This window comes from Pan troglodytes, chromosome 6, assembly GCF_028858775.2.
Source record: "Pan troglodytes isolate AG18354 chromosome 6, NHGRI_mPanTro3-v2.0_pri, whole genome shotgun sequence".
NCBI classification, from domain to species: domain Eukaryota; kingdom Metazoa; phylum Chordata; class Mammalia; order Primates; family Hominidae; genus Pan; species Pan troglodytes.
The window spans coordinates 21325323-21353030 of NC_072404.2; the positions used below are offsets into that span (position 1 = coordinate 21325323).

Sequence of the window (27708 nt, forward strand, 5' to 3'; positions counted from 1 at the left end):
ACAGAAAACCAAACACTGCATGTTCTCATTCATAAGTAGGAGTCGAACAATGAGAATATATGGGCATAGGAAGGGGAACATCACACACTTGGGCCTGTCTGGTAGTGGAGTCAAGGGGAGGAAGGGATAGCATTAGGAGAAATACCTAATGTAGATGACAGGTTGATGGGGGCAGCAAACCACCATGGCACATGTATACCTATGTGACACACCTGCACATTCTGCACATGTATCCCAGAACTTAAGTATAATAATAATAAAAAAGAAACCCAGGAAGAATAAAAAATATAGCATTTAACTTAATAAATGGTTAACTACATGGTATGGTCATAGTAAGGTTGAGGGAAAATGAAATGTAACAGTATGTCTGAATATGCATTTTATATGCTTTTGAAATATTTTAGATACATACAAAAATAAAAGTAAATACAAACAATTGAAGCCTAGTAGTAAACTTTCTGTTTGATATTTTTGTTGTGTATGTATTTGTATATGACATAGCAAATAATATCTACTATTATTATAAACTAAGATTTTCAATGTTAGACAATAGAAGTATAAATATGAAAATGTAAGAGTAAAATGCTAAAATAGTAAACTTGAATTTGAGATATCAACATAAGATTATATATACTTTTTTTTTATATTCATATACACATACATATATTCTATCTCTGTCCACTAGGAGGAACAGGAAGAAAATGCTGGGTAATAGTGTAAAAGGAATAACAGATTTTTTAAAATCATGATTTTATAACTCCAGTATAATAATTGATTCAGACAATTTTCAAAAATGAAGGCTAAAATAATTATGAAATGTTTGGTGGAACTAAGACATACCTATGTGCTAAAGTTTAATTGGTAATTATTTATATAAAATGCTAATTTTTGACAACTAATTAAATTTTTAATTGCCCACAGGAAATTTGTATTTTCCTTACTTTATTGAATCAGTTTGGATATGCAACCATATTTTTCTAGAAACAGGTCTTTGTGGCCGGGCACAGTGGCTCATGCCTGTAATCCTAGCACTTTGGGAGGCCAAGGTGGGCAGATCACCTAAGGTTGGGAGTTTGAGACCAGCCTGGCCAACATGGAGAAACCCCGTCTCTACTAAAAATACAAAAATTAGCCAGGCATGGTGGCACATGCCTGTAATCCCAGTTACATGGGAGGCTGAGGCAGGAGAATCGCTTGAATGCAGGAGGCCAACATTGCAGTGAGCCGAGATCACGCCATTGCACTCCAGCCTGGGGAACAAAAGCAAAATTCCATCTCAAAAAAAAGAAAAAGAAAAAGAAATATGTCTTTGTATGTCTTTATTTCACACACACAAATAATATATATAGAATTATATGTATGTAAAATTTATACTACTGGTGGAAACTAAAAATAAATCCTAACCCCCACTGACTGAATGGATCTCTTCTTGGTCAAGGGGACCCCAGAAAAACCTTAAAAACTGAATTCTTGGCCATGACAAAAAGGGAAGTCAGTCCTGCCTCATAATACTCCCTTCCTTTTGGAGTTCAGGCACAGCAACTGAGAAGCTTTTATGTTAAAATAGAGGTCTTCAGGCTGACAAAACAGACTCTTCATGGCAATAATGATAACGACAGGAAGCAGACAAATCCTAGGCAGATAGGGGTGGGCCCCTGATGAAACCCGACTTTCAAACCAAAGACAGTTTAAAGCCTGAAAAACCAAGTCACAATCTTGGATAAATCTACGGACTAGATTGAGAACCTTTCCTCCCATTTGGTATGACTTCCTCTGATTGATCCCCACCCTTCAACTATTTTACATATACCTACCCTTCCCTAATTGGTTTTTTACACTGCCATGCTGACCTTTGAGTGGTGTCTTTCAGCCTCTTTTGCATACTCACAAACCAATCAGCATGCACTCCCCAATTCTGAGCCCGTAAAAGCCCCAGCTGAGAGAGAGACCCCGCTGAGATCTGTTTCCTTGTTCAAAAAAATTCTTCTCCGCCCTCCTCACCCTTCAACTTCCAGGAAGATCCCATTCTTCTCGGATGCAGGACAAGAACTCAGGACTCATCAAATGCAGGTACAAAGAAGACGGTAACACCGCGGCCCTCTGCCCTTGACCGGGTAAGGGTAGCCGCCCCACTTGATGAGAAGCAGTGGCGTAGCTGAGCCAGCCCAGGAGCCCCAGGCTGGAGAGGGGCAACGGGCTGACAGAACAGTGAGTGCACCGCCACCCATCAGGCTGCAGACAGTGGGCTAAAAGAGCTAATTAGCATGCTGTAACACACCCTCTGGGGCCTCAGGGTTGCAGGCACCTCCCTCTGGGCACCACTGCATTCCCCTCGTCTGAACACTGGAATCCACTGCAGGAGTTGCTTGCAACACGCCTAGTCCAGCCGCAAGCCCCACATGGAACTCACTCCTGTGCCAGTGTTTAGAACCACGGGCCGCAGCTCGCACTAGCTCACTCACACACCTCCTCCCACCAGGGACTGAGTGCGCAGTCATGGTGGCCATGGGATTCACGCCAGGGTGCAAGCCAGGCACTGCCCGGCGGGCTGAGTAGATGGGGTGTCTCCTGCAGTGAACCCGGGTGGGAGCAAGGCCTGGGTAGGGGCGTTGCTGGCCGAAGGTTAGCTGGCAAAGTGGCTGAGAAAAATCCTGCATCATTTTGATACCAAATAATAAATAAGACTTAAGGCCCTACAAAGCAAAAGTTAAGTCTTGTCTGCAGGCCATCAATCTTGCTACATGGCATCCTTAACTTAAAACATTTCTTTTTGCTGACTCCAAGTTTTAGTGAGAGCCTTACTTCTTTAACAAATCGGAAAGTAAAGAGTCTCTTAAATTACCTATAACCTGCAAGTCCCCACTGCAAGATATCTCGCCTTTTCTGGCCAAACCAATGTATACTTTCCATGCATTGAGTTATGCGTTTGCCTGTAAGTCTTACCTCCCTAAAATTTATAAAACCAAAACCGTAATCCAGCTGCCTTGGGACCACTTAAGCCTTCTTGGGTTTGTGTTTTCCTGAGCCATGGTCACTCATATTGGCTCAGAATAAACCTCTTTTAAATGTTTTACAGAGCTTGCTTTTTTCCATTAACACAAGCATACCTCAGTTTACTGTGCTACACTTTATTGGGCTTTGCAGATATTGCATTTTTTGCAAATTGAAGGTTTGTGGCAACCTTGTGTCTAGCAATTTTATCACCACCATTTTTCCAACAGCATGTGCTCACTTTGTGTCTCTGTATCACACATTGGTAATTCACACAATATTTCAAACTTTTTCATTATTATTGTATCTGTAATGGTGACCTATGACCAGTTGCTATTACAATTGTTTTAGGGATCTCTCTATGTTGCCATTAAGTTAATGGATAAATGTTGTGTGTGTTCTGAGTACTCCACTTACCTGCAGTTCCCCTGTCTTTCTCTCTCTCATTGTGCCTCCCTGTTCTCTGAGACACAGCAATATAGAAATTAAGCCAATTAATAACCCTACAATCACCTCTAAGTGTTCAAGTAACAAAAAAAGTTTCACATATCTCTCACTTTAAATTAAAAGCTAGAAATGATTAAGCTTAAGAAGGAAGGTAAGTTAAAACCTGAGATAAGATTAAAAGCTAGACCTCTTGTGGAAAGCAGCCAAGTAGTGGATATCCAGCAAAGAAGTTCTTGAAGAAAATTAAAAGTTCTAGTCCAGTGAACATATGAATGATAAGAAAGCAAAACAGCCTCATTGCTGATTTGAAACAAGTTTTAGTGTTCTGGATAGAAGATCAAACTAGCCACAATTTCCTTTAGGCCAAAGCCTAATCCAGAGCAAGACCCTAAGTCTCTTCAATTTTATCAGGGATGAAAGGGGTAAGGGAGCTGCTGAAGTAAAGTTTGAAGTTAGCAGAGGTTGGTTCATGAGGTTTAAGGAAAGAAGCCATCTTCATAAAATAAAAGCACAAGACAAACCAACAAGTGTTGATCTGGAAGCTACAGTAAGTTACCCAGAAGATCTAGCTAAGACCATTCAAGGTGGCTGCACTAAACAATAGATTTTCATTGTAGACTAAATAGCCATATATTGGAAGAAGATGCAATCTACAATTTTCATAGTTAGAAGTTTGAAAGCTTCAAAGAACAGGCTGACTCTCTTGTTTGGGGCTAATACAGGTGGTGGCTTTAAGATGAAGCCATTTACCATTCCAAATATTGCAGGGCTCTTAAGAATTATGCTAAATGTACTCTGCCTGTGCTCTAGAAATGGAAAAACAAAGCCTGGATTACAGCACATCTGTTTACAGCATGGTTTGCTGACTATTTTAAGCTTAGTATTGAGATGTATTGCTCTGAAAAAAAAAAGAATTCTTTCAAAGTATTACTGCTTCTTGTCAACGTACATGGTCTCCCATGAGCTCTGATGAAGATGTACAAGGAAATCAATGTTTTGATGCCTGCTAACAAAATATCCATTCTGCAGCATATGGATCAAGGAGTAATTTCAACTTTCCACCTTACTATTTAATAAATGCATTTTGTAAGGCTACCATTGCTATAGATAGTGATTCATCTGATGGATGGATATGATTTATTGAAGGCCCTGATGATCATTAGCATTTTTAGCAAAAAAAGTGATTTGTGATTAAAGTATATATATTGTTTTTATAGATATAATGCAATTGCACACTTAGTAAATGACAGGGTAGTATTAGTATAAGCATAAATTTTATATGCTCTAGGAAACAAAAAAAATTGGTGTGAGTTTCTTTATTGCGATATTCACTTTATCATGCTGGTATGGAGCCTAACCCACAACATCTTCAAAGTACACTTGTGTTACCATACATAATATTATATATTATACATAAGGCATCCTGTCTTGTGGTAATCCTGATCTGAAGTACCTAACATCGTTTATGAACTTTTTTTGCCAAAAAATATTTAACCTCAATCTAATCAATCCAGAGTCTGAAACTGACATCCAGTTTGCAGAGAGTTCAGAAGACAGAGGGAAACATTAAGCAGTACTAGGAGGAACAATCAGATGACTGGAATACAGACCATTTTTATTTATTTATTTATTTTGAGACGGAGTTTCGCTCTTTTTCGAATACATATATATTCTATACATATATTCTATATATATTTTATATGTATATTCTATATGTATATTCTATGTATATTCTATATATATTCTATATTCTATATATATTCTATATATATATTCCATATATATATTCTATATATATTCTATATTCTATATATATTCTATATATATATTCTATATTCTATATATATTCTATATATATATTCAATATATATATTCTATATATATATTCTATATATATTCTACATATATTCTATATATATTCTACATATATATTCTATATATACTCTATATATATATTCTATATATATTCTATATATATTCTACATATATATTCTATATATTCTACATATATATTCTATATATTCTACATATATTCTCTATATATATTCTACATATATATTCTACATATACATTCTACATATATATTCTACATATATATTCTATATATATAGAAAACATATATATATATATATATATTTTTTTTTTTTTTTTTTTAGAGGGAGTCTCACTCTATTGCCCAGGCGGGAGTGCAGTAGTATGATCTAGGCTCATCGCACCCTCTGGCTCCCCACCTTGCTGCTGTTCAAGCGATTCTCACACCTCAGCCATCCAAGTAGCTGGGATTATAGGATTACAGGTGCCCACCACCATGCCCAGCTAATTTTTGTCTTCTTAGTAGAGACAGGGTTTCTCCATATTGGCCAAGCTGGTCTCGAACTCTTGACCTCAAGTCATCTGCCTGCCTTGGCCTCCCAGAGTTCTGGAATTACAAGCCTGAGCCACCACCCCTGGTCCAATAGCTTTTAAAGCTTTCAGTATGCTTCTAATGTGCAGCTACTGCACAAGTCAAACATCTAGCAAATGCTACAATAATGGATTGAGAGAACTATAATATGACTGCAATATTGCATGTTGAGTGAAGCAGAGGAAGCATCACTTCATCTATCCTAGTGTAGGTTAATGCTTCAGTAAATGTTTTGAAAACCTTAACAACCAAATCATTAAATATAATTTTTGTTTTCTACCAAAATAGTTGGTGATTTATATATGTCAACATGATCTAAAATAGATAGGATTGGTGTTGATATTAGTGTGTGTTGCATTTAATGAAAATTTTTAATTTTATTAGTAGGGTCAAGAAACGGCAAAGCCCATAGGCTCTGAGATTAATGGCCTTGGGCCAATGTATTAAGGCTCTGGTGCATTAGCTCTGAGAGTTGGGCAAGTTGCTTAAATTTGCTTTGTTTTGGTTTCCTCTTTTGTCAAAGATAGACATCATCAAGTTAGTTATTGTTTTAATTAAAGATGAAACATATATGAGAATCCCTTAGGAATACCTAGTAAGAACCTAGTAAATACTAATTAATTGTTAATAATATTTAATAAAATGACAGGTTTTCAATGACTAGTAGGACTGACACACATATTTTGTTTTGCTGTGGCTGATTCCAGTGAAGAAGATTCAAAATCTTGAGTTCTTTAGGATTTGAAAAATAGCAAGAGAGCATCTTGTCAACTATAAAACATCTTCCTAGGCTGGGTGTGGTGGTTCATGCCTATAATCTCAGCACTTTGGGAGGCCGAGGTGAGAGGATGTCTTAAGCCCAGAGGTTCAAGAACAGCCTGGACAATGAAGTGAGACCCCATCTCTACAAAAAATTTAAAAATTAGCCGAGAATGGTGGCATGTGCCTACAGACACAGCTACTCAGGAGGCTGAGGTGGTAGGATGGCTTGAGCCCAAGAAGTGGAGGTTGCAATGAGCCAAGATCATGCCACTGCACTCCAGCCTGGGTGACAGAGCAAAACCCTGTCTCAAAAGACAAAACAAAACAAACAAAAAATCTTCCTTACAACTTTAGTGAAATTCAGTGCTCATCTTTCACCCACAAGATTTTGGCAATACTTCTCAGAGTAATATCCTTAAGTACTTTCTGTTTCAGTTTTTCGTTTTTATACACATGGAAATATGTATTTAGAGTCACTAAAAAGATACTTGGTACTTAAGATCTAAGTAATACATATTGCCATTCCAAAGAGTTCCTGTTATGCTGTGGTTATGTATCTATTCTTATTTATCTCCATTCTCTTATTCATCCATCTATTTTCTTGGGATTAATAATGGTGTTTGTTGCATTTTCATTTGCCATTTTTCTTATGATATTTATTTAGTCAAAATATTAATCTATGACAGTAACAATGTACCTATATAGTTATCTGGTTTTATTAAATTATAGTTGCCTGTACTATTCATTTTTAGTAAAATTTTTAAATTTGTTTTACAGATCTTTGCTATAAATATGATTTGTATATCACTGCCTCCACTCAAATATCCTCTACTCAACCTCGTTTACATTCTTTGTTTTCTCTTCCTACTCATTTGGTTTTATGCTTTACGTGCAATTCACTTTGTCCTTTTACTTAGAGTCAGATTTTTTCCTGAGCAGTATTTTCACCATGGTGGGAGCCATCAGATTCTGCATAATGACTTATTTTTCCACTATATTCCTATATTTCTAAAGAAGAAAAGATCACCGCTAATGAAATCTAATACTGATGAAATCAGATTTCTTGTTGATTTAACTACCACCTGCACATCTGGTGTATTTTTCCGGGGCTCTTCTGTTCTGTTTGTTTAACTCACAGTATAAGCACTTCACATAGAAAATGTGTCTTCTTCATTCTTCAAACAGTTCCAAAACACAGAGCTGGCATTAAAAATTTGTTTTAAAAGATGATGTAGCACAAGCTATATATTGTGATAATTTACAATGGTGGGGGTATTTTATTACCAAGATTTGCAGATTTCGAGAGAATAAAACTATATACTATACATACTTTAGGACACATACTTATGGCACAAAGTTACATTTTAGAAGCTATTTTAAGAAGTATGAGGCTTCGATTGTAAAAAAAAAGAACAAAATCAAATTACCCATTAGCGTAAGAGAAGAAAGAACAAATCTGTTTTAGCAATTTTTTTCAAGTCATTTCCTAGGTTCTGGAAAAGACATTTCAATCTCTTAGCTGGAAAAGCATATTTTAACAAATTAATATTTAATTAAGATGAAAGGACAACAAAAGACATTTTAAAATATAGGCAAAATGTACACATTCTAATGGATTTTATTTCTTTTAAAACCTTTCATGTAAATCTTTAAAATAGCAAAATAAAAACTTCAAGTGTTGAAAGAAAAAGGGAATACGGATAAGTTTGATTTACTAGAAAGAAATCAAATTCCATGATATTCACTTGCGGAAAAGAGACTTTCTTTATAAAAGCAAAATATAATTTTGTTTATTACAGTTGACAACTATTCATCTAGGAAGAGATCATTAGTATCATGTCTAACTTCAGTATAAATCTAAAACACAGACTGTCAATGGTCTCTGTGACAACTAAAATGTTCATTTTCCTATAGAGGCATCTTATTAAAGACAAAGATAATTCCATTACAATTTGATAAATAGAAATCAATATGACATTCTTTATACAACCAAGTTTCCCTAGCTTTGGATTATGTTATATGATACATTTGTACATATACACAAATATATTATATCTTTATAAGGTCCTTTATGAAGTATTATTATCCCCAGCTAACAGTGAGAAAAAAATTAAGTTTGTATGAGGATAAGTAAATTTAACCCTGAATTTTGGTAAGGGAATTCTTATAACTACCAATGTATTTTAATATTATTTAGAGAAAACATAGTAATATTTATATTATTGCATTATATATAATACATTACATAAACAGGTCAGACAACATATGAATTCATAACTTTTTTACTTATGTATCAGACTGCACCTTAAGTGTTTTGTCCATTTTTACTCATTTAAACTTCTCAAGTAGTCTGTGAAAATTATACTTTTGTTATTTGCATCTACAGATAAGGAAACACAAAGAAGTGGCATAACTTGCTTAATATTACACAGTTAAAAAGTGGTAGCAATAGAATTTGAATCCAGGCAGTTTGGTTCCAGGGTCTATTATCTTACTCTCTATTTACAGAGCCTGTCTCTCGGGGATGGATTTAGATGAACATTTCATCTTCTATCTTTTGCTCACCTGTGCTTTTTTCTGCAATTTATTTCTTAGACATATGCTTTGGAATAAGAAAAATAAGTTATTCCTATTTTTCTAGGAATGGGGGGGCATACTTTTTCTTTTTACCTTTGGAATAAAAGAATCGGAATTCAAGAAGTACATTACAAAATGAAGTTAAAATAAGAAAATTGTTTGGTTTTGAACAAATATAATAACAGTTTAGGAAATTAGTCAAACTCAACAAAAATTATGCATTTCAAACTAATCACTTTGGCATTTGAACTTACCTGACTGTTGGGTCCATCACTCTGTATTCCACAGCATGCCTCATTACCTGGCATATTACATAGGATACATTTTATATCTGGACTTTCTTCCCTCGTTAGGATGTAAGCACCCAAAGGGTAACAACTTTAAAAAAATATTTTAATTTTTGTGGGTACATAGTAGGTGTATATATTTATGGGGTACATGAGATATTTTGGTGCAGGCATGCAATGTGTAACAGTCACATCATAAAAAATTGGATATCCATCACTACACATATTTATCCTTTAGGCTACAAACAATTCAGTTATACTCTTTTAGTTATTTTCAAGTGAATAATTAAATTATTATTAACTATAAGCTCCCAGGTGTGCTATCAAATACAAGGTAGGGCAGCAACTTTTATTTGTTCACTGTTATAGTCCTAGCAATTAGGAGGCTTTATAATATACAGTGGGTACTCAGTTAATGTCTCATGAACGACTGAGTGCCTACTTTATAGAGTTATTCTGGGAATTAAATAATATAATATGCTGTGTTATTAACACAAAACACTTAGTCTAGTACCTAACAATATAAAAAACATGTATTCAATAACAGTGGTAATATTTAAATAGTATTAACTATCTGACAGTCACTCCCCTAAGTTTTACTCATTTAAGCTTTATGAAAATCTTATGAGATGTATACTATTACCATTATTATTCCCATTTTATAGATGAAGAAACTAAGACATAGATGAAACGGCTCAAATCTCAGTTAATAAGTGTCAGTACAAAGAGTTGAACTCAGGGAACTTGGCTCCAGAATCTACTTTTTTTACCACTATACTTGTCGCTTCTCCAAAGCCCTTCAATGATACTTGAAATTTAATTTTCTATATTACTATTAGTACTTTTACTAGCATCATCATTTCAGAAATAAGAATTTTAACAGAATCCCATTTGATGTTTATGCATACAACTATAGACTTTTCAGAAATTTGTAAATTTCAGAATTAATGGCAATGAGAGGACAGTTTATTTATCAATTTTAGAACCTGCCCCTATTATTATTGTAATTAGTTGTTGATGTCTCTGATTCACAATAGAATAAACAATCAGTGACCATACCTGTTATTAAGCAAGTATCTCAGGTACTTAGTATAGGGTTGGTACATGATAAGTGGTCTCAAATATTTTTTGAAAAAATTAATACATAAGTAAATGTATTAATTCATTTATTCACAAATAAATGCATAAGTGAAGTCAATAGCTATAGAAATAAATATCTAAGCTGATGATTACCGCAAAAATCTTAATGTACCCTTTTAGTAATTCACACAGCCGTCTTTCATTATGCTATTTTATATGGTAACACTAAATTTAGTCATAATTATACTTGTTCAATAAATGAAAGTGGATAGAATTCCACTTGATTTGACTTTTTTTTTTTGGTCTAAAATGGCTGTATTCAAATATTTTGTGTGCTAATGCATCATGCATATTTAGTGAAAGAGACTTCCAAATTCTTTTTCTGAATAAAATTACTTGGGACAAAACCTGTTTTTTCCAGATCATATTTAACTGCATATTGTTCCAAAACAATCCTAAAGTCTACTTCAAACTTAAGTGTTTTCCCTCCTGTTCCCATTTGAAACATCCCTAAACCTTCACATAACCCTCCATCTTACTTTATTTGAATTGGCTTATTTATTCATTCACTCATCTATACTTGGTTCCTGGACTTTCAAAGCATTTTCATTAGAATTGTTTCACAAAGCTAGAAGATGAGTAAAATACGTAAAATCTATCTCAGAGTGGTTAATCCCAAGGTTATGTGTGTGGTAAGCAGTTGCACGGTGGTGCACACCTAGATCTTTTGATTCAAATTTTAATGCTTTTTCTGCTATAAAAGAGTTAAATACATTACGTTCTAAGACTAAAAGAAAAACACGGCATATTTTGTGTCCCTAAAAAAATCATAAGTAAGTTAAAGTTTATAATCTTTACTCCATTTATGCCTTCTGATTTAATTTTGATTACTCATTTCACAGCCTTTAATTAAATTTCTCGAAAATATTGCACAGCCGCCCTCGGTTCTCCTAATTATTCCTGGAAATATTTCTATACTTTACAATCAATGTTCAAAAATAGACTGATGGAGATTCCTGGCATCCCTATATTTTATTTTTGTTTATGACTTCCCTGTTTAATAATTCAATGAATTTATGCTTACAATCCCTTGATAATAGCCATAATCTCTTTTTCAAATCTACTTTCTATACATTATCTACATATGGAATCTCAGAACACCAAAGCAAAGTTAGTCTGTGTCTTTCAAAATGACTACAGTTGCAATTGATAAGAATATGCTATTTCTCCGAGAACGACCCCTCAAACCAGGCATTTTGAGGGGAAATAATGGTGACCTTTCCAGTTCATACATATTTTAAGTGCTTCGACGGACAAATGTTTAACATTTGACATGGGATGGCGCCTGTCACTGAAATAAACTCAGAGGAAAATGGTTAACATAGGTGCCATATTTTTTGGTTGAAAGTAATGATAAGAAACTAAAAGGCATAGGCAAGTTGTTGATGGGAATTCCAAGGCTTCTCTCATAGAGGTGCTAAATAATCCCACTTCAAGGACTGAGGAAAAGTAAGGGATCATGAGAGAAGACAAGAAAAATGGTAGTAACTCAGGCAAATACAAGGTGGAGTTTACCCCAAGTGATCCACTAAGAATACAATCACAATGTATTATTATTATTATTATTATTATTATTACAGACAAGGTCTCACTCTGACACTCATGCTGGAGTACAGTGGCACAATCATAGCTCACTGGAGCCTAAAATTCCTGGGCTCAGGTGATCTTACTGCCTCAGCCTTCTGAGCAGCTAGAATTGTAGGCACGTGCCACCACACCCAGCTAATTTTTTAATGTTTTGTAAAGACGAAGTCTCTCCATGTTGTCCAGGTTGGTCTTGAAACTCCTAGCCTCAAACTATCCTCCTGCCTTGGTCTCCCTAGGCGCTGAGAGTGCTGAGATTACAGGTATGAGCCAGCATACCTTCCATAGTGTATTTTTAAAATAAAGAATGTCATAATGTATAGCAAAGAGTTACAAAAATCTTAGGTATATTCTGGTATCAAAAAAGAAACACAAGTACAGAAGAATGTAAGTAATCTATTCATCAGTGCAGACCACAATCCTGGCACCTTCACAAATTAAAATAATTTCTCAGCAATACATCTGTTTATTTTCTTTTTTAAACTGTGATTGAAATTAGGATAATCTAACTTCAACTTCTAAAGTCAGAAAGCAATGAATAACTTTAAATTTAAGAGTTGTATACAGGGGTTCACTTAATCAAAATGAAGTTGTGGGAATAAATATTTGTAACTACACAAAAATTGTGATCACTACCTTGTTTACATACAGAATGAGAGGAATTTTAAAATGAATTAAGCAATGTGTTGAGGAAAAAAAGTTACAGTTTGAGGGGATATTATGGATTGCTTATCACAACAGTTTTGGATGATGATCCTGCTTTCAGGACTAAACAAAATTTTGTAGCCTCATTATATAATCAATGCCTCAGAATGAAATATAATAGTAAAAGGTGCAACTGGGTAAATTCTTGTTTTAATTTTTATGATTATTATTAATTTTATTTTTTTTTAACTTTTAGGTTCAGGGGCACATGTGCAGATTTGTTCTAGGTAAACTGTGTGTCATGAGATTTGGTGTACAGATAATTTCACCACCTGGGTAATAAGCATAGCACCTGATAGGTATTTTTTTCTGATTTTCTCCCTTCTCCCACCCGCCACCCTCAAGTTGGCTGCAGTGTCTGTGCTCCTCTCCTAGCATCCATGTGTTCTCGTTGTATAGCTCCCACTTAAAAGTGAGAACATGTGGTATGTGGTTTTCTCTTCCTTAGTTTGTTTAGGATAATGTCCTCCAACTCTATCCATGTTGCTGCAAAGGACATGATCTCTTTCTTTTTTATGACTGCATAGTATTCCATAGTGTATATATACCACATTTTCTTTATCCAGTCTACCATTGGTGGGCATTTATATTTATTCCATGTCTTTGCTATTGTGAATAGTGCTGCATTGAACATACACATGCATGTGTCTTTATAATAGAACAATTTATATTCCTTTGGGCATATACTCAATAACTGGATTGCTGTGTCAAATGGTAACTCTAAGTTATTTGAGGAATTGCCAAACTGCTTTACACAATGTCTGAACTAACTTGCACTCCCACCAACAGTGTATAAGCATTCCTTTTTTTTCTGCAACCTCACCAGCATCTGTTATTTTTTGACTTTTTAATAATAGTCATTCTGACTAGTGTAAGAAGGTATCTTACTGTGGTTTTGATTTTCATTTCTGTAATGATTAGTGATGTTGAGCTTTTTTCATATGAAAACCCTAATTTGTTATTCTATGTAATATATGACGAGGCTGCCTGTATCAGTCAGGGTCCAATCAGGAGACAGAAACCACATTAGTAACTTGAATAAGGAAAACTTAATATAAGGAATTATTAACAGGTAAAGAGGAAGTGAACTACTAAAGAGGTAAGGAGGGAGGAATTCAATGTTACAGAAGTAGCAACCAAAGAATGCAGCTACTGCCTATAGAACTGAGGGAGAGAGAACCAAGCAGGTACTTATACCTTTAGAAGAGTCCCACACATGTACTCATACACTCACACCACCCCCAGGTCTAAGACTCAGACATCTCTGGAGAGGTTGTGGCTACCACTGGAACTCTGTTGGTGACAGAGAAACTTACTAAATAGAGTATAAAGATCCCAGAGTGTATGGGCTACAGCTAGTTTTTTGGTGTGGCCCCCTGAATGGCAGAGAATCTTGCCAGAGGGTGTAGACTACAGCTGAGCAAGAGGTGAAGAGTACCACATCCCTCATATACCAAACCTCCAAGTGCCAGATAGAAAAGAGCACGCCGGAAAATGGAGGCAAGGTCTCTTTCTCATGTTCTGGCTTTGCAGTGTCCCTCCAGCCCCTTAAATTGGCAAAGTCTAGCATCAAGTCAGCTGGCAAAAGAGAAATGTCTACAGCATGCAGCTCTGACAATAGAAGGAAGGGCAAAGAAGAAAAGATTTGGATAAGAGAGGCAATAAATTAATAACTGGCATGCTGGCCCTTCCCCATACTTGGTTGACACTGATACAGTTAAAAACTGTATAAGGTCACATATTTATACATAGAGTCACAAATCATAACCTCTTGTATTGTTTTTCTAAATTTGTTTATATACTATAGCATTCTGCCTTAGAACTATAAACCAAGAAATTACATTGGTGACATTATTTATGAATTTAACTTTCTATAAAAGTATATATATAGAAAATGTATAAATTTTAAGTGTACAACTAACTCAATGAATTTTTACAAATATATGCACTCATGTAAATAGCACCCAAGGCAAGATAGAGCTTATTATCAGGACCCTGAAGGTCTCATTCTTGTTCCTCCCAAGCAGTAATTATCAGCTTTTAAAAATGTTTCCTTGAAAATCTTTACCTGTTTTCTTACATGTTTAGTGTAACTAATAAAATGTACAAAGAAAAATAATATACCAGTTGTTTTTTTGTTTGTTTGTTTGTTTGTTTGTTTTTGTGGGGTTTTTTTGAGACAGGGTCTCGCTCTGTCACCCCAGGCTGGAGTGCAGTGGAACGGTCTTGGCTCACTGCAACCTCCGGCTCCCGGGTTCAAGCAATTCTCCTGCCTCAGCCTCCTGAGTAGCTGTGATTACAGGCGTGGGCCACCACACCTGCTAATTTTTGTATTTTTAGTAGAGACGAGGTTTCACCATGTTGGTCAGGCTGGTCTCGAACTCCTGACCTCATGATCCGCCAGCCTCAGCCTCCCAAAGTGCTGGGATTACAGGCATGAGCCACTGCGTCCAGCCTAATGCACTATTTTTATGTGGAGGAAAAGAATGCACAAAGCTACTTTTTAAATTTAAGAACTATGTATCCTTCTATATATTTTTCTAAAATCATCAAAGCTGTCTATAATAGAACTATTGTATTGCCTTTGCTTGGTGTAATTTGACCATAATTAGCAATTTCTTTTTCATTCCAGAGGAAGAAAAAAGTATATAAAGAGCATACAGAACTTCAATATCTTGGCATAGTGACAGAGATGGAATTCAAATGTTGAGAATAAACTGTTTTCTGCTAACTGTCCCATAACTGTGAGAAAATGCGACATATATGCAACACAAACAAATGACAACAACAACAAATCTAGCAATGATTTGGAATCCTAAGGAAGCAATTTAAATACATGTAAAGACAAAATTTTAAATACATAATATATTGTTTCTTCAAAACTCACAGCATTTAACATACTAACAAATGTGAAATATGTTTTTGCTGTATCATTTTGAAGTAGTGAAAGGAAAGTAATACATTGAATAGAAAAAGTAGGATTTGATTTTTTTCTTACTATATTTTAAGATGACATACGTATTTTGGAATTATTGAAACTTTTCAGTTAAATAAATCTGACCAGTTATTCAATTTTGACAGTAATCCAAGAGGCTCAAGAAATTTGATATTATATGGGGTTTTTTTTCGCCCTGTGTGTGTCTTGATTTCTAAAAACCCATTTTAATATTTTACAGTATTATTTACAAATAAAATTTAAAAATTAAGCATTATGTTGAAGGTTGATACATTTAAATAAATTACTTTTTTCCTACTAGCTTTCCATTACAAGTCAAAAGTCTTTGAACTTACGGTTTGGCTCCATAGCCTGAAGGTTGTGAATGTTTTTCCAGAAGGTTTTCAAAATTTTTTTAATGCCTGCCTTTTTTACTGGATTCAGTTCAAAATTTCTAATGAGAAGCATACTTTAAATAGCCTTGATGCCACATTTTTAATATGTTATTTTACTTTATTGCTCTTCCCAACTGAGAACACTTATAATCAACATAATTTTAAGAGTTTTATATTGGTAATATTTTGTTGATTCTTTGTTTCCTGTTATAATGGGCTTTCCAGGAGTAAACATATTTGCAGATTTCCCAAATAAACACATCCGTGTTGGGTAGTGTGGCATGAGGAAGGTTCTTGAAAGTATGTAATATAGTACAATATAAATGCTTTCTGCAACACCCCTTTGTTGCATAGAAAATGAGGAAGATTGCCGATGAGTTTATTTTAGGGAGAAAACTACCAGTTTGAAATAAAACATAAACGTGTTATTATGTAAAACATACTTATTCTTAATCATGTTTGATTTTGGAGTAGCCTTTGCATTTACATATGAGGAAATAGTGTCAGGAACTGACCTATTATGTGTCAAAGACAAAGGTTATCACGCACAAAATTAATAACTTTTTCTAACTTATATATTCACTTCAAATTGTTCTAATAAATTAAGCCTTCATAGAGTTTCATTAAGTGCACATGTTTAAGGTGGTTAACATAAACGATGCTATATTTAAATTTTAACAGCCTTGAGCATAACACAAATCCATGCTACTCCTATTTCCTTCATCCTTGCTTGGGAAGGATATTTGGTCACACTTACTCCTACACAGATAGCTCAGTTATTCACCCTGATCTCTGGTCTCTTCTGTCCATCTGCCATCTATTTATTATTATTATTCCAGGTTCCTTCCTCTTCCTTCCTTCCTCCCCACCCACTCAACCAACCACCCACTGAAATCCTGAGTTGTGCTCTTCAGTAGTTTTTCAAGATTAGAACTTCAGAAATACTTTGGCATGCTTTTTTCTCCTCAGAGACCACTTGCTCACCTTAGCTCTACAATCATTCCTCAGCCCCTACTTATCCCTGCAGAGGTTCAGACTTAGATTTGTTCCTCATTCTTCCATTTCCCTTTCTATAACAAAACATTTCTTGGGAAGTGCAGCCAAGAATCCCAAAAAGCAAATTCAGTGAACCAGTGCAGTAAGAGGGCTTTTGCAGATGAGACATTTTGCAAAACTATGGTAACAGAAAAGTGCATATGGTCAGTGCCTAGCTGATTGCATTTTCATTTGTAATGTGGAAGTACTGCCAACAAATTGAATTAAACTTACTATAATGGAACACATTACTTAGAATTCCACACTGTTGCAGGGTCCTTCTGAATGACCCTCAATAATTGTGCTGTGAAGTTTGATATTGTGTATGTTTTTAGACCCTATCAAGCATATCATAATAACAATAATGGAAGGCAGTATATTAAAATGCAATACTGCTATAAACATGCATGTGCAAGTATCTTTTTCATATAATGATTTCTTTTCCTCCGCGTAAAGAAGGAAAAGTAGATCCACCATTTGATCCGGCAATCCCACTGGAAATGCCAGATCAAACAGTAGTGGATGTACTTTTCCTTCTTTAAGGAATCTCCACACTGTTTTCCATAGTCATTGTACTAGTTTACCTTCCTACCAACAGTATAAAAGTGTTCCCTTTTCACCGCAAAAATATGGAACCAGCCCAAATGCCCATCAAGAAATGAGCAGATAAAGAAAATGTGGTATATATTTAGCATGGAATACTCCTCAGCCATAAAAAGGAATGAAATAATGGCATTTGCAGCAACCCAGATGGAATTGGAAACTATTATTCTAAGTGAACTAACTCAGGAATGGAAAAGCAAACATCATATGTTCTCACTCATATGTGGGAGCTAAGCTAAGAGGACACAAAGGCATAAGAATGATACATTGGACTTTAGAGACTCGGGGGAGAGGGTGGGGGTGGCAAGGGATAAAAGATTACACAATGGGTACAGGGTACAATGCTCGGGTCATAGGTGCACCACAATCTCGGAAATGAAAACTGAAGAACTTATTCATGTAACCAAACACCACTTGTTGCCCAAAAACCTATTGCAATAAAAAATTAAACACAAACAAAAAAACCTTTTATCCCAACAGCCAAATGTTAGGACCTTGTTTGGGTTCTGACTAATAAATATCCCCATAAAAATGAAAATTTTCATTAAAAACCAAATGGCAAATAATAAAAATACAATGCTATAGCCACCACTTTCTAATCTTTTTTAAAATTAGAAGCGAAAAAAATGTACTTCCAATAATTTCATATCATTTTTTAAATATGGCTTCAGATTTTCTCCACTTAAATTGCAAAGTAAACCTTCATTATTAATTTTCATATCCTGTAAAATATACGATTTTATTCCTGTATTTATCCATTCAATAAATGTTTACTGAATATTACTATGTACCAAACACAGTTCAACATAAGTTAACAAAAAGTCCTCATTTGCAGCTTACCATGAGCCATACGATGGAACCAGTAGTAGCCAAAGTCAACTCCTAAGAAGGCTGAATACCAAGTCCATGGAGAATCCCAAGGCAAATTGAACAGCCTGTAGTTCTCCCAGATATAAATATAACTGGTCAGTTCAATGCTCCTGAAAAACAGACTGGAAGATAAAATTCACAATCAGTGATTACATCACATTTTAGAAAAAAAACTATGCTAAAATGTTTTAGATAACATTTAAAATTAATATCTTCATATAAAAAAATGAAACTGTTTCTTCTACTTTGTGTCTTCTCTGTCATTCCTTTTAAAGGCTCAAATTCCTTGGTATCACAATCATTCACAGGAAGCTTTATTTTATTTCATAGGCATCATGGATGCCAGCTGTTTGTGCTCTCAATTTCATGAAATTTAAAAGGCCATTTTTTATGTCTCTTAAAATATTTTTCATGGAACCCATACAACATAAATAGGACAAGACTAAAACTTAATTTCTGTGATTGTCATTTCTAAATCTTATTGAAGTACATATTAAGAATTCTTTATAAAGGGAATTTAAAAGGCAGAAAATTATACATGCCCATATTTTAAAGGGTGCTGCAAATTGCCTACTGCATTCAAATATTTTGATCCCATAAAATTTGCCTTTAGGTTAAAGTTGCTTCTGTCTAAATCTATTCTCTCTTCTCTTCTTCCTCCTTCCTTTTTATTTTCTCTTTCACACATACACATGCACACACATATGTATTATACTTATCATCAGGTATTAGATACTCAGAGCATTTCAACATTTCTTATAAGTAATATAAACTAGGGTTTTCATAATATTAGGAAAAATATTTCCTTCGAAGTAAGGTATACAAACCAAATTAAAATAATTGTTTCTAAAACTCAGACGCTAGAATATATCTTGCCATCTATTTATCAAGCTTCCACAAATTTTCAGTAACTTTTAAAAACCTATAAAATGTACTTCAATTTTAGAAAGTATATTATTCTTTCTTTCAAGTTTTATATGATCAAATTTAAGATTAGCTTCTAGATGTTTTGTTTTGTCACTTTTATCAATTTGATTGAGTTGACTTTTCCTTCTATATTTATTATTAAATATAAAATGATTTAATCATTTTGGTTAATAAAGATATATTTATAAGTCATCAACAAGTTTGGTGCTGAAAATTCTGAGAAACTTCTTAACTATTCTAATTTTAGATAAAAGTGGAAGAAGTGGTGCAGATTATTATACTACCAAAATTTTTTATTTTTACAGTATTTCCCTTTACAGAGTCAGTTTCTGTGAATTAGCATTTTACTGGGTCTTTTAAAGATCCAGCCCTTTAATTTTATTCTTGAATTTAATTATTGTATGACTTTAACTGTGATTTAATATCTTTAAAATAACCTCTCATACTTTAATATTTCAAAGTATTATTATTTAATCTGTAAAATAAAACACTAGACTGTCTTATAACAGCATTAATATATGTAACTCAGAGAAATGCCAAATGCTCACAATTTTGAACAGGAGTACACATCACCACACATTAAAAAACTCAATCTCCAATTTGAGATTACATGGTTGGAAGAAGCAGTTTTGTCCGTGAGTTCAAGTCCTTGACCCAAAGGACTCATCCTGTACCCATACCACATTGCCAATCTGAGCAATACTCTGAATACTCTAGAATCCATTGCTGCAGTGGCCCTGAGCCTGCTTGTGGGCCTTGCATGGGCCTCTTTGCTGAGCCGTTCTTCCTGAGGGCAGATCTCTGCAGGTGTCCAAACCCCTCAATCTGACAGAGTGGCCAAGGGTGGCTATTTTGGGGCATGTAGACAGAGCTGGGGCTAGAGGTCTGGGATGTCCACACACAGGTGTGTGAGGTCCCTCCTGGGGCAGGACAAGCCATGAGCCAAGGGTTCCCAAAGTGTTGTGGAAACTCCAAGGAATCTATGAAATGAACACTTAAAACCTGCCTTCCAAATTTTTATGAAGGTATGCTAGTCAAAGTAGGGGGTGAGAACAAATTCTACTGTAAATCTTGTTAGCTTTGTTGGTTACTTTTGCATGTTTAGATGAGGGCTTCACAACAGTGCCACTGCTGACATTTGGACAGGATAATTCTGTTGGAAGAGGTTGTTTGGTGCAAACGTTTACTGAAACTATGAAATCTTAAAATTGCTCACTATTGTTCATTAGTAAGGGTTACCCACATAAAATTCAAGTTTTAGGTTAAAAATGGCAAATAACATTAATTTCATATACTTCAATATAACAATTCCTCTAAAATAGGAATTCTTAACCTTAACACTATTACAATTTGGGCCAAGTAATTTTTTGTTTCAAGAGCCTTTCCTGTGCATCATAGAATGTATTCCAGCATTGCTGTTGTTTAGCACCTAGATTTAGGACCCCTCCTTCTCACCTCAGCTATGACTACAAAAATGTCTCCAGATACTTCCAAGTGTTTCCTGGGGAGCAAAATTTTCCCCAGTTGATAACCTCTGCCTTGAAAAAACTGATCTGGAAGAAAGATTAAAACAGGGAGCCAAGATGGCCGAATAGGAACAGCTCTGGTCTACAGCTCCCAGCCTGAGCCACGCAGAAGACGGTGATTTCTGCATTTCCATCTGAGGTACCGGGTTCATCTCACTAGGGAGTGCCAGACAGTGGGCCCAGGTCAGTGGGTGCGCGCACCGTGCGCGAGCCGAAGCAGGGCGAGGCATTGCCTCACTCGGGAAGTGCAAGGGGTCAGGGAGTTCCCTTTCCCAGTCAAAGAAAGGGGTGACGGACGCACCTGGAAAACTCGGGTCACTCCGACCCGAATATTACGCTTTTCAGACCGGCTTAAAAAACGGCGCACCACGAGACTATATCCCACACCTGGCTCGGAGGATCCTACGCCCTCGGAATCTCGCTGATTGCTAGCACAGCAGTCTGAGATCAAACTGCAAGGCGGCAGCAAGGCTGGGGGAGGGGCGCCCGCCATTGCCCAGGCTTGATTAGGTAAACAAAGCAGCCGGGAAGCTCGAACTGGGTGGAGCCCACCACAGCTCAAGGAGGCCTGCCTGCCTCTGTAGGCTCCACCTCTGGGGGCAGGGCACAGACAAACAAAAAGACAGCAGTAACCTCTGCAGACTTAAATGTCCCTGTCTGACAGCTTTGAAGAGAGCAGTGGTTCTCCCAGCACGCAGCTGGAGATCTGAGAACTGGCAGACTGCCTCCTCAAGTGGGTCCCTGACCCCGACCCCCGAGCAGCCTAACTGGGAGGCACCCCCCAGCAGGGGCACACTGACACCTCACACGGCAGGGTATTCCAACAGACCTGCAGCTGAGGGTCCTGTCTGTTAGAAGGAAAACTAACAAACAGAAAGGACATCCACACCAAAAACCCATCTGTACATCACCATCATCAAAGACCAAAAGTAGATAAAACCACAAAGATGGGGAAAACACAGAACAGAAAAACTGGAAACTCTAAAACACAGAGCACCTCTCCTCCTCCAAAGGAACGCAGTTCCTCACCAGCAATGGAACAAAGCTGGATGGAGAATGACTTTGACGAGCTGACAGAAGAAGGCTTCAGACGATCAAATTACTCTGAGCTACGGGAGGACATTCAAACCAAAGGCAAAGAAGTTGAAAACTTTGAAAAAAATTTGGAAGAATGTATAACTAGAATAACCAATACAGAGAAGTGCTTAAAGGAGCTGATGGAGCTGAAAACCAAGGCTTGAGAACTACGTGAAGAATGCAGAAGCCTCAGGAGCCGATGCGATCAACTGGAAGAAACGCTATCAGCAATGGAAGATGAAATGAATGAAATGAAGCAAGAAGGGAAGTTTAGAGAAAAAAGAATAAAAAGAAATGAGCAAAGCCTCCAAGAAATATGGGACTATGTGAAAAGACCAAATCTACATCTGATTGGTGTACCTGAAAGTGATGGGGAGAATGGAACCAAGTTGGAAAACATTCTGCAGGATATTATCCAGGAGAACTTCCCCAATCTAGCAAGGCAGGCCAACGTTCAGTTTCAGGAAATACAGAGAACGCCACAAAGATACTCCTCGAGAAGGGCAACTCCAAGACACATAATTGTCAGATTCACCAAAGTTGAAATGAAGGAAAAAATGTTAAGGGCAGCCAGAGAGAAAGGTCGGGTTGCCCTCAAAGGGAAGCCCATCAGACTAACAGCGGATCTCTCGGTAGAAACCCTACAAGCCAGAAGAGAGTGGGGGCCAATATTCAACATTCTTAAAGAAAAGAATTTTCAACCCAGAATTTCATATCCAGCCAAACTAAGCTTCATAAGTGAAGGAGAAATAAAATACTTTACAGACAAGCAAATGCTGAGAGATTTTGTCACCACCAGGCCTGCCCTAAAAGAGCTCCTGAAGGAAGCGCTAAACATGGAAAGGAACAACCGGTACCAGCCACCGCAAAATCATGCCAAAAGGTAAAGACCATCGAGACTAGGAAGAAACTGCATCAACTAACGAGCAAAATAACCAGCTAACATCATAATGACCGGATCAAATTCACACATAACAATATTAACTTTAAATGTAAATGGACTAAATGCTCCAATTAAAAGACACAGACTGGCAAATTGGATAAAGAGTCAAGACCCATCAGTGTGCTGTATTCAGGAAACCCATCTCACGTGCAGAGACACACATAGGCTCAAAATAAAAGGATGGAGGAAGATCTACCAAGCAAATGGAAAACAAAAAAAGGCAGGGGTTGCAATCCTAGTCTCTGATAAAACAGACTTGAAACCAACAAAGATCAAAAGAGACAAAGAAGGCCATTACATAATGGTAAAGGGATTAATTCAACAAGAAGAACTAACTATCCTAAATATATATGCACCCAATACAGGAGCACCCAGATTCATAAAGCAAGTCCTGAGTGACCTACAAAGAGACTTAGACTCCCACACATTAATAATGGGAGACTTTAACACCCCACTGTCAACATTAGACAGATCAACGAGACAGAAAGTCAACAAGGATACCCAGGAATTGAACTCAGCTCTGCACCAAGCGGACCTAATAGACATCTACAGAACTCTCCACCCCAAATCAACAGAATACACATTTTTTCAGCACCACACCACACCTATTCCAAAATTGACCACATACTGGGAAGTAAAGCTCTCCTCAGCAAACGTAAAAGAACAGAGATTATAACAAACTATCTCTCAGACCACAGTGCAATCAAACTAGAACTCAGGATTAAGAATCTCACTCAAAACCACTCAACTACATGGAAACTGAACAACCTGCTCCTGAATGACTACTGGATACATAACGAAATGAAGGCAGAAATAAAGACGTTCTTTGAAACCAACGAGAACAAAGACACAACATACCAGAATCTCTGGGATGCATTCAAAGCAGTGTGTAGAGGGAAATTTATAGCACTAAATGCCCACAAGAGAAAGCAGGAAAGATCCAAAATTGACACCCTAACATCACAATTAAAAGAACTAGAAAAGCAAGAGCAAACACATTCAAAAGCTAGCAGAAAGCAAGAAATAACTAAAATCAGAGCAGAACTGAAGAAAATAGACACACAAAAAACCCTTCAAAAAATTAATGAATCCAGGAGCTGGTTTTTTGAAAGGATCAACAAAACTGATAGACTGCTAGCAAGACTAATAAAGAAAAAAAGAGAGAAGAATCAAATAGACACTATAAAAAATGATAAAGGGGATATCACCACCCATCCCACAGAAATACAAACTACCATCAGAGAATACTACAAACACCTCTATGCAAATAAACTAGAAAATCTAGAAGAAATGGATAAATTCCTCGACACATACACTCTCCCAAGACTAAACCAGGAAGAAGTTGAATCTCTGAATAGACCAATAACAGGAGCTGAAATTGTGGCAATAATCAATAGTTTACCAACCAAAAAGAGTCCAGGACCAGATGGATTCACAGCCGAATTCTACCAGAGGTACAAGGAGGAACTGGTACCATTCCTTCTGAAACTATTCCAATCAATAGAAAAAGAGGGAATCCTCCCTAACTCATTTTATGAGGCAAGCATCATTCTGATACCAAAGCCGGGCAGAGACACAACCAAAAAAGAGAATTTTAGACCAATATCCTTGATGAACATTGATGCAAAAATCCTCAATAAAATACTGGCAAAACGAATCCGGCAGCACATCAAAAAGTTTATCCACCATGATCAAGTGGGCTTCATCCCTGGGATGCAAGGCTGGTTCAATATATGCAAATCAATAAATGTAATCCAGCATATAAACAGAGCCAAATACAAAAACCACATGATTATCTCAATAGATGCAGGAAAAGCCTTTGACAAAATTCAACAACCCTTCATGCTAAAAACTCTCAATAAATTAGGTATTGATGGGACATATTTCAAAATAATAAGAGCTAGCTATGACAAACCCACAGCCAATATCATACTGAATGGGCAAAAACTGGAAGCATTCCCTTTGAAAACTGGCACAAGACAGGGATGCCCTCTCTCACCACTCCTATTCAACATAGTGTTGGAAGTTCTGGCCAGGGCAATTAGGCAGGAGAAGGAAATAAAGGGTATTCAATTAGGAAAAGAGGAAGTCAAATTGTCCCTGTTTGCAGACGACATGATTGTATATCTAGAAAACCCCATTGTCTCAGCCCAAAATCTCCTTAAGCTGATAAGCAACTTCAGCAAAGTCTCAGGATACAAAATCAATGTACAAAAATCACAAGCATTCTTATACACCAACAACAGAGAAACAGAGAGCCAAACCATGAGTGAACTCCCATTCACAATTGCTTCAAAGAGAATAAAATACCTAGGAATCCAACTTACAAGGGATGCGAAGGACCTCTTCAAGGAGAACTACAAACCACTGCTCAAGGAAGTAAAAGAGGATATAAACAAATGGAAGAACATTCCATGCTCATGGGTAGGAAGAATCAATATCGTGAAAATGGCCATACTGCCCAAGGTAATTTACAGATTCAATGCCATCCCCATCAAGCTACCAATGACTTTCTTCACAGAATTGGAAAAAACTACTTTAAAGTTCATATGGAATCAAAAAAGAGCCCGCATCGCCAAGGAAATCCTAAGCCAAAAGAACAAAGCTGGAGGCATCACACTACCTGACTTCAAACTGTACTACAAGGCTACAGTAACCAAAACAGCATGGTACTGGTACCAAAACAGAGATATAGATCAATGGAACAGAACAGAGCCCTCAGAAATAATGCCGCATATCTACAACTATCTGATCTTTGACAAACCTGAGAAAAACAAGCAATGGGGAAAGGATTCCCTATTTAATAAATGGTGCTGGGAAAACTGGCTAGCCATATGTAGAAAGCTGAAACTGGATCCCTTCCTTACACCTTATACAAAAATCAATTCAAGATGGATTAAAGACTTAAACGTTAGACCTAAAACCATAAAAACCCTAGAAGAAAACCTAGGCATTACCATTCGGGACATAGGCATGGGCAAGGACTTCATGTCCAAAACACCAAAAGCATTGGCAACAAAAGACAAAATTGACAAATGGGATCTAATTAAACTAAAGAGCTTCTGCACAGCAAAAGAAACTACCATCAGAGTGAACAGCCAACCTACAAAATGGGAGAAAATTTTCGCAACCTACTCATCTGACAAAGGGCTAATATCCAGAATCTACAATGAACTCAAACAAATTTACAAGAAAAAAACAAACAACCCCATCAAAAAGTGGGCGAAGGACATGAACAGACACTTCTCAAAAGAAGACATTTATGCAGCCAAAAAACACATGAAAAAATGCTCATCATCACTGGCCATCAGAGAAATGCAAATCAAAACCACAATGAGATACCATCTCACACCAGTTAGAATGGCAATCATTAAAAAGGAAACAACAGGTGCTGGAGAGGATGTGGAGAAATAGGGACACTTTTACACTGTTAGTGGGACTGTAAACTAGTTCAACCATTGTGGAAGTCAGTGTGGCGATTCCTCAGGGATCTAGAACTAGAAATACCATTTGACCCAGCCATCCCATTACTGGGTATATACCCAAAGGACTGTAAATCATGCTGCTATAAAGACACATGCACACGTATGTTTATTGCGGCATTATTCACAATAGCAAAGACTTGGAACCAACCCAAATGTCCAACAATGATAGACTGGATTAAGAAAATGTGGCACATATACACCATGGAATACTACGCAGCCATAAAAAATGATGAGTTCATGTCCTTTGTAGGGACATGGATGAAATTGGAAATCATCATTCTCAGTAAACTATCGCAAGAACAAAAAACCAAACACCGCATAGTCTCACTTATAGGTGGGAATTGAACAATGAGATCACATGGACACAGGAAGGGGAATATCACACTCTGGGGACTGTTGTGGGGTGGGAGGAGGGATAGCATTGGGAGATATACCTAATGCTAGATGACGAGTTAGTGGGTGCAGCGCACCAGCATGGCACATGTATACACATGTAACTAACCTGCACAATGTGCACATGTACCCTAAAACTTAAAGTATGATAAAAAAAATTAATTAATTAATTAATTAATTAAATAAAATAGAAAAAAAAGAAAGATTAAAACAAAGTGTAGTAGAAAGTTGAAATCATCTCTAGCTGAATGGCTTAAGTGTTAGCACATGGTATCAAAGCAGATTCAACCATGGATTCAGGCAGTCATTCAATGAATTCATATGAAGAGCCTACTAAGTGCCAGGCACAGCACAAGACACAAGAACACACTATTAAACAGGGCAAATGCCACCAGCCTTATAAATATTCCCTCAGTTTAATACCTTTTTAAAAAAATATGCTATCTTTCTTGTCAGCTCCAGTGAAAATGGAAATAGGCATTAAGATACCAAGATATCAATAACAGACTGAAGGTCCTAGAAAAACTTCCATTTGTAAAAAAATACATAAATAAATAAAATAAATAAATAAATAAATAATTTTTAAAACCTGCCTGAAATTGAAATACTTTTCTATTTCCTG

General features: G+C 36.3%; 1 protein-coding gene across 2 annotated transcripts in view; it reads right to left on the bottom strand.

Annotated features, from left to right (window-relative positions):
* The window catches only part of AGMO (alkylglycerol monooxygenase), a 404065-nt gene that overhangs the window by 318941 nt on the left and 57416 nt on the right, over positions 1-27708 (bottom strand). For both annotated transcript variants that reach the window (XM_518978.9, XM_009452691.5), the window contains one exon: positions 18706-18857. In XM_518978.9, coding sequence (XP_518978.4) covers positions 18706-18857 — 152 coding nt within the window. The remainder of the gene's footprint in view (positions 1-18705; positions 18858-27708) is intronic.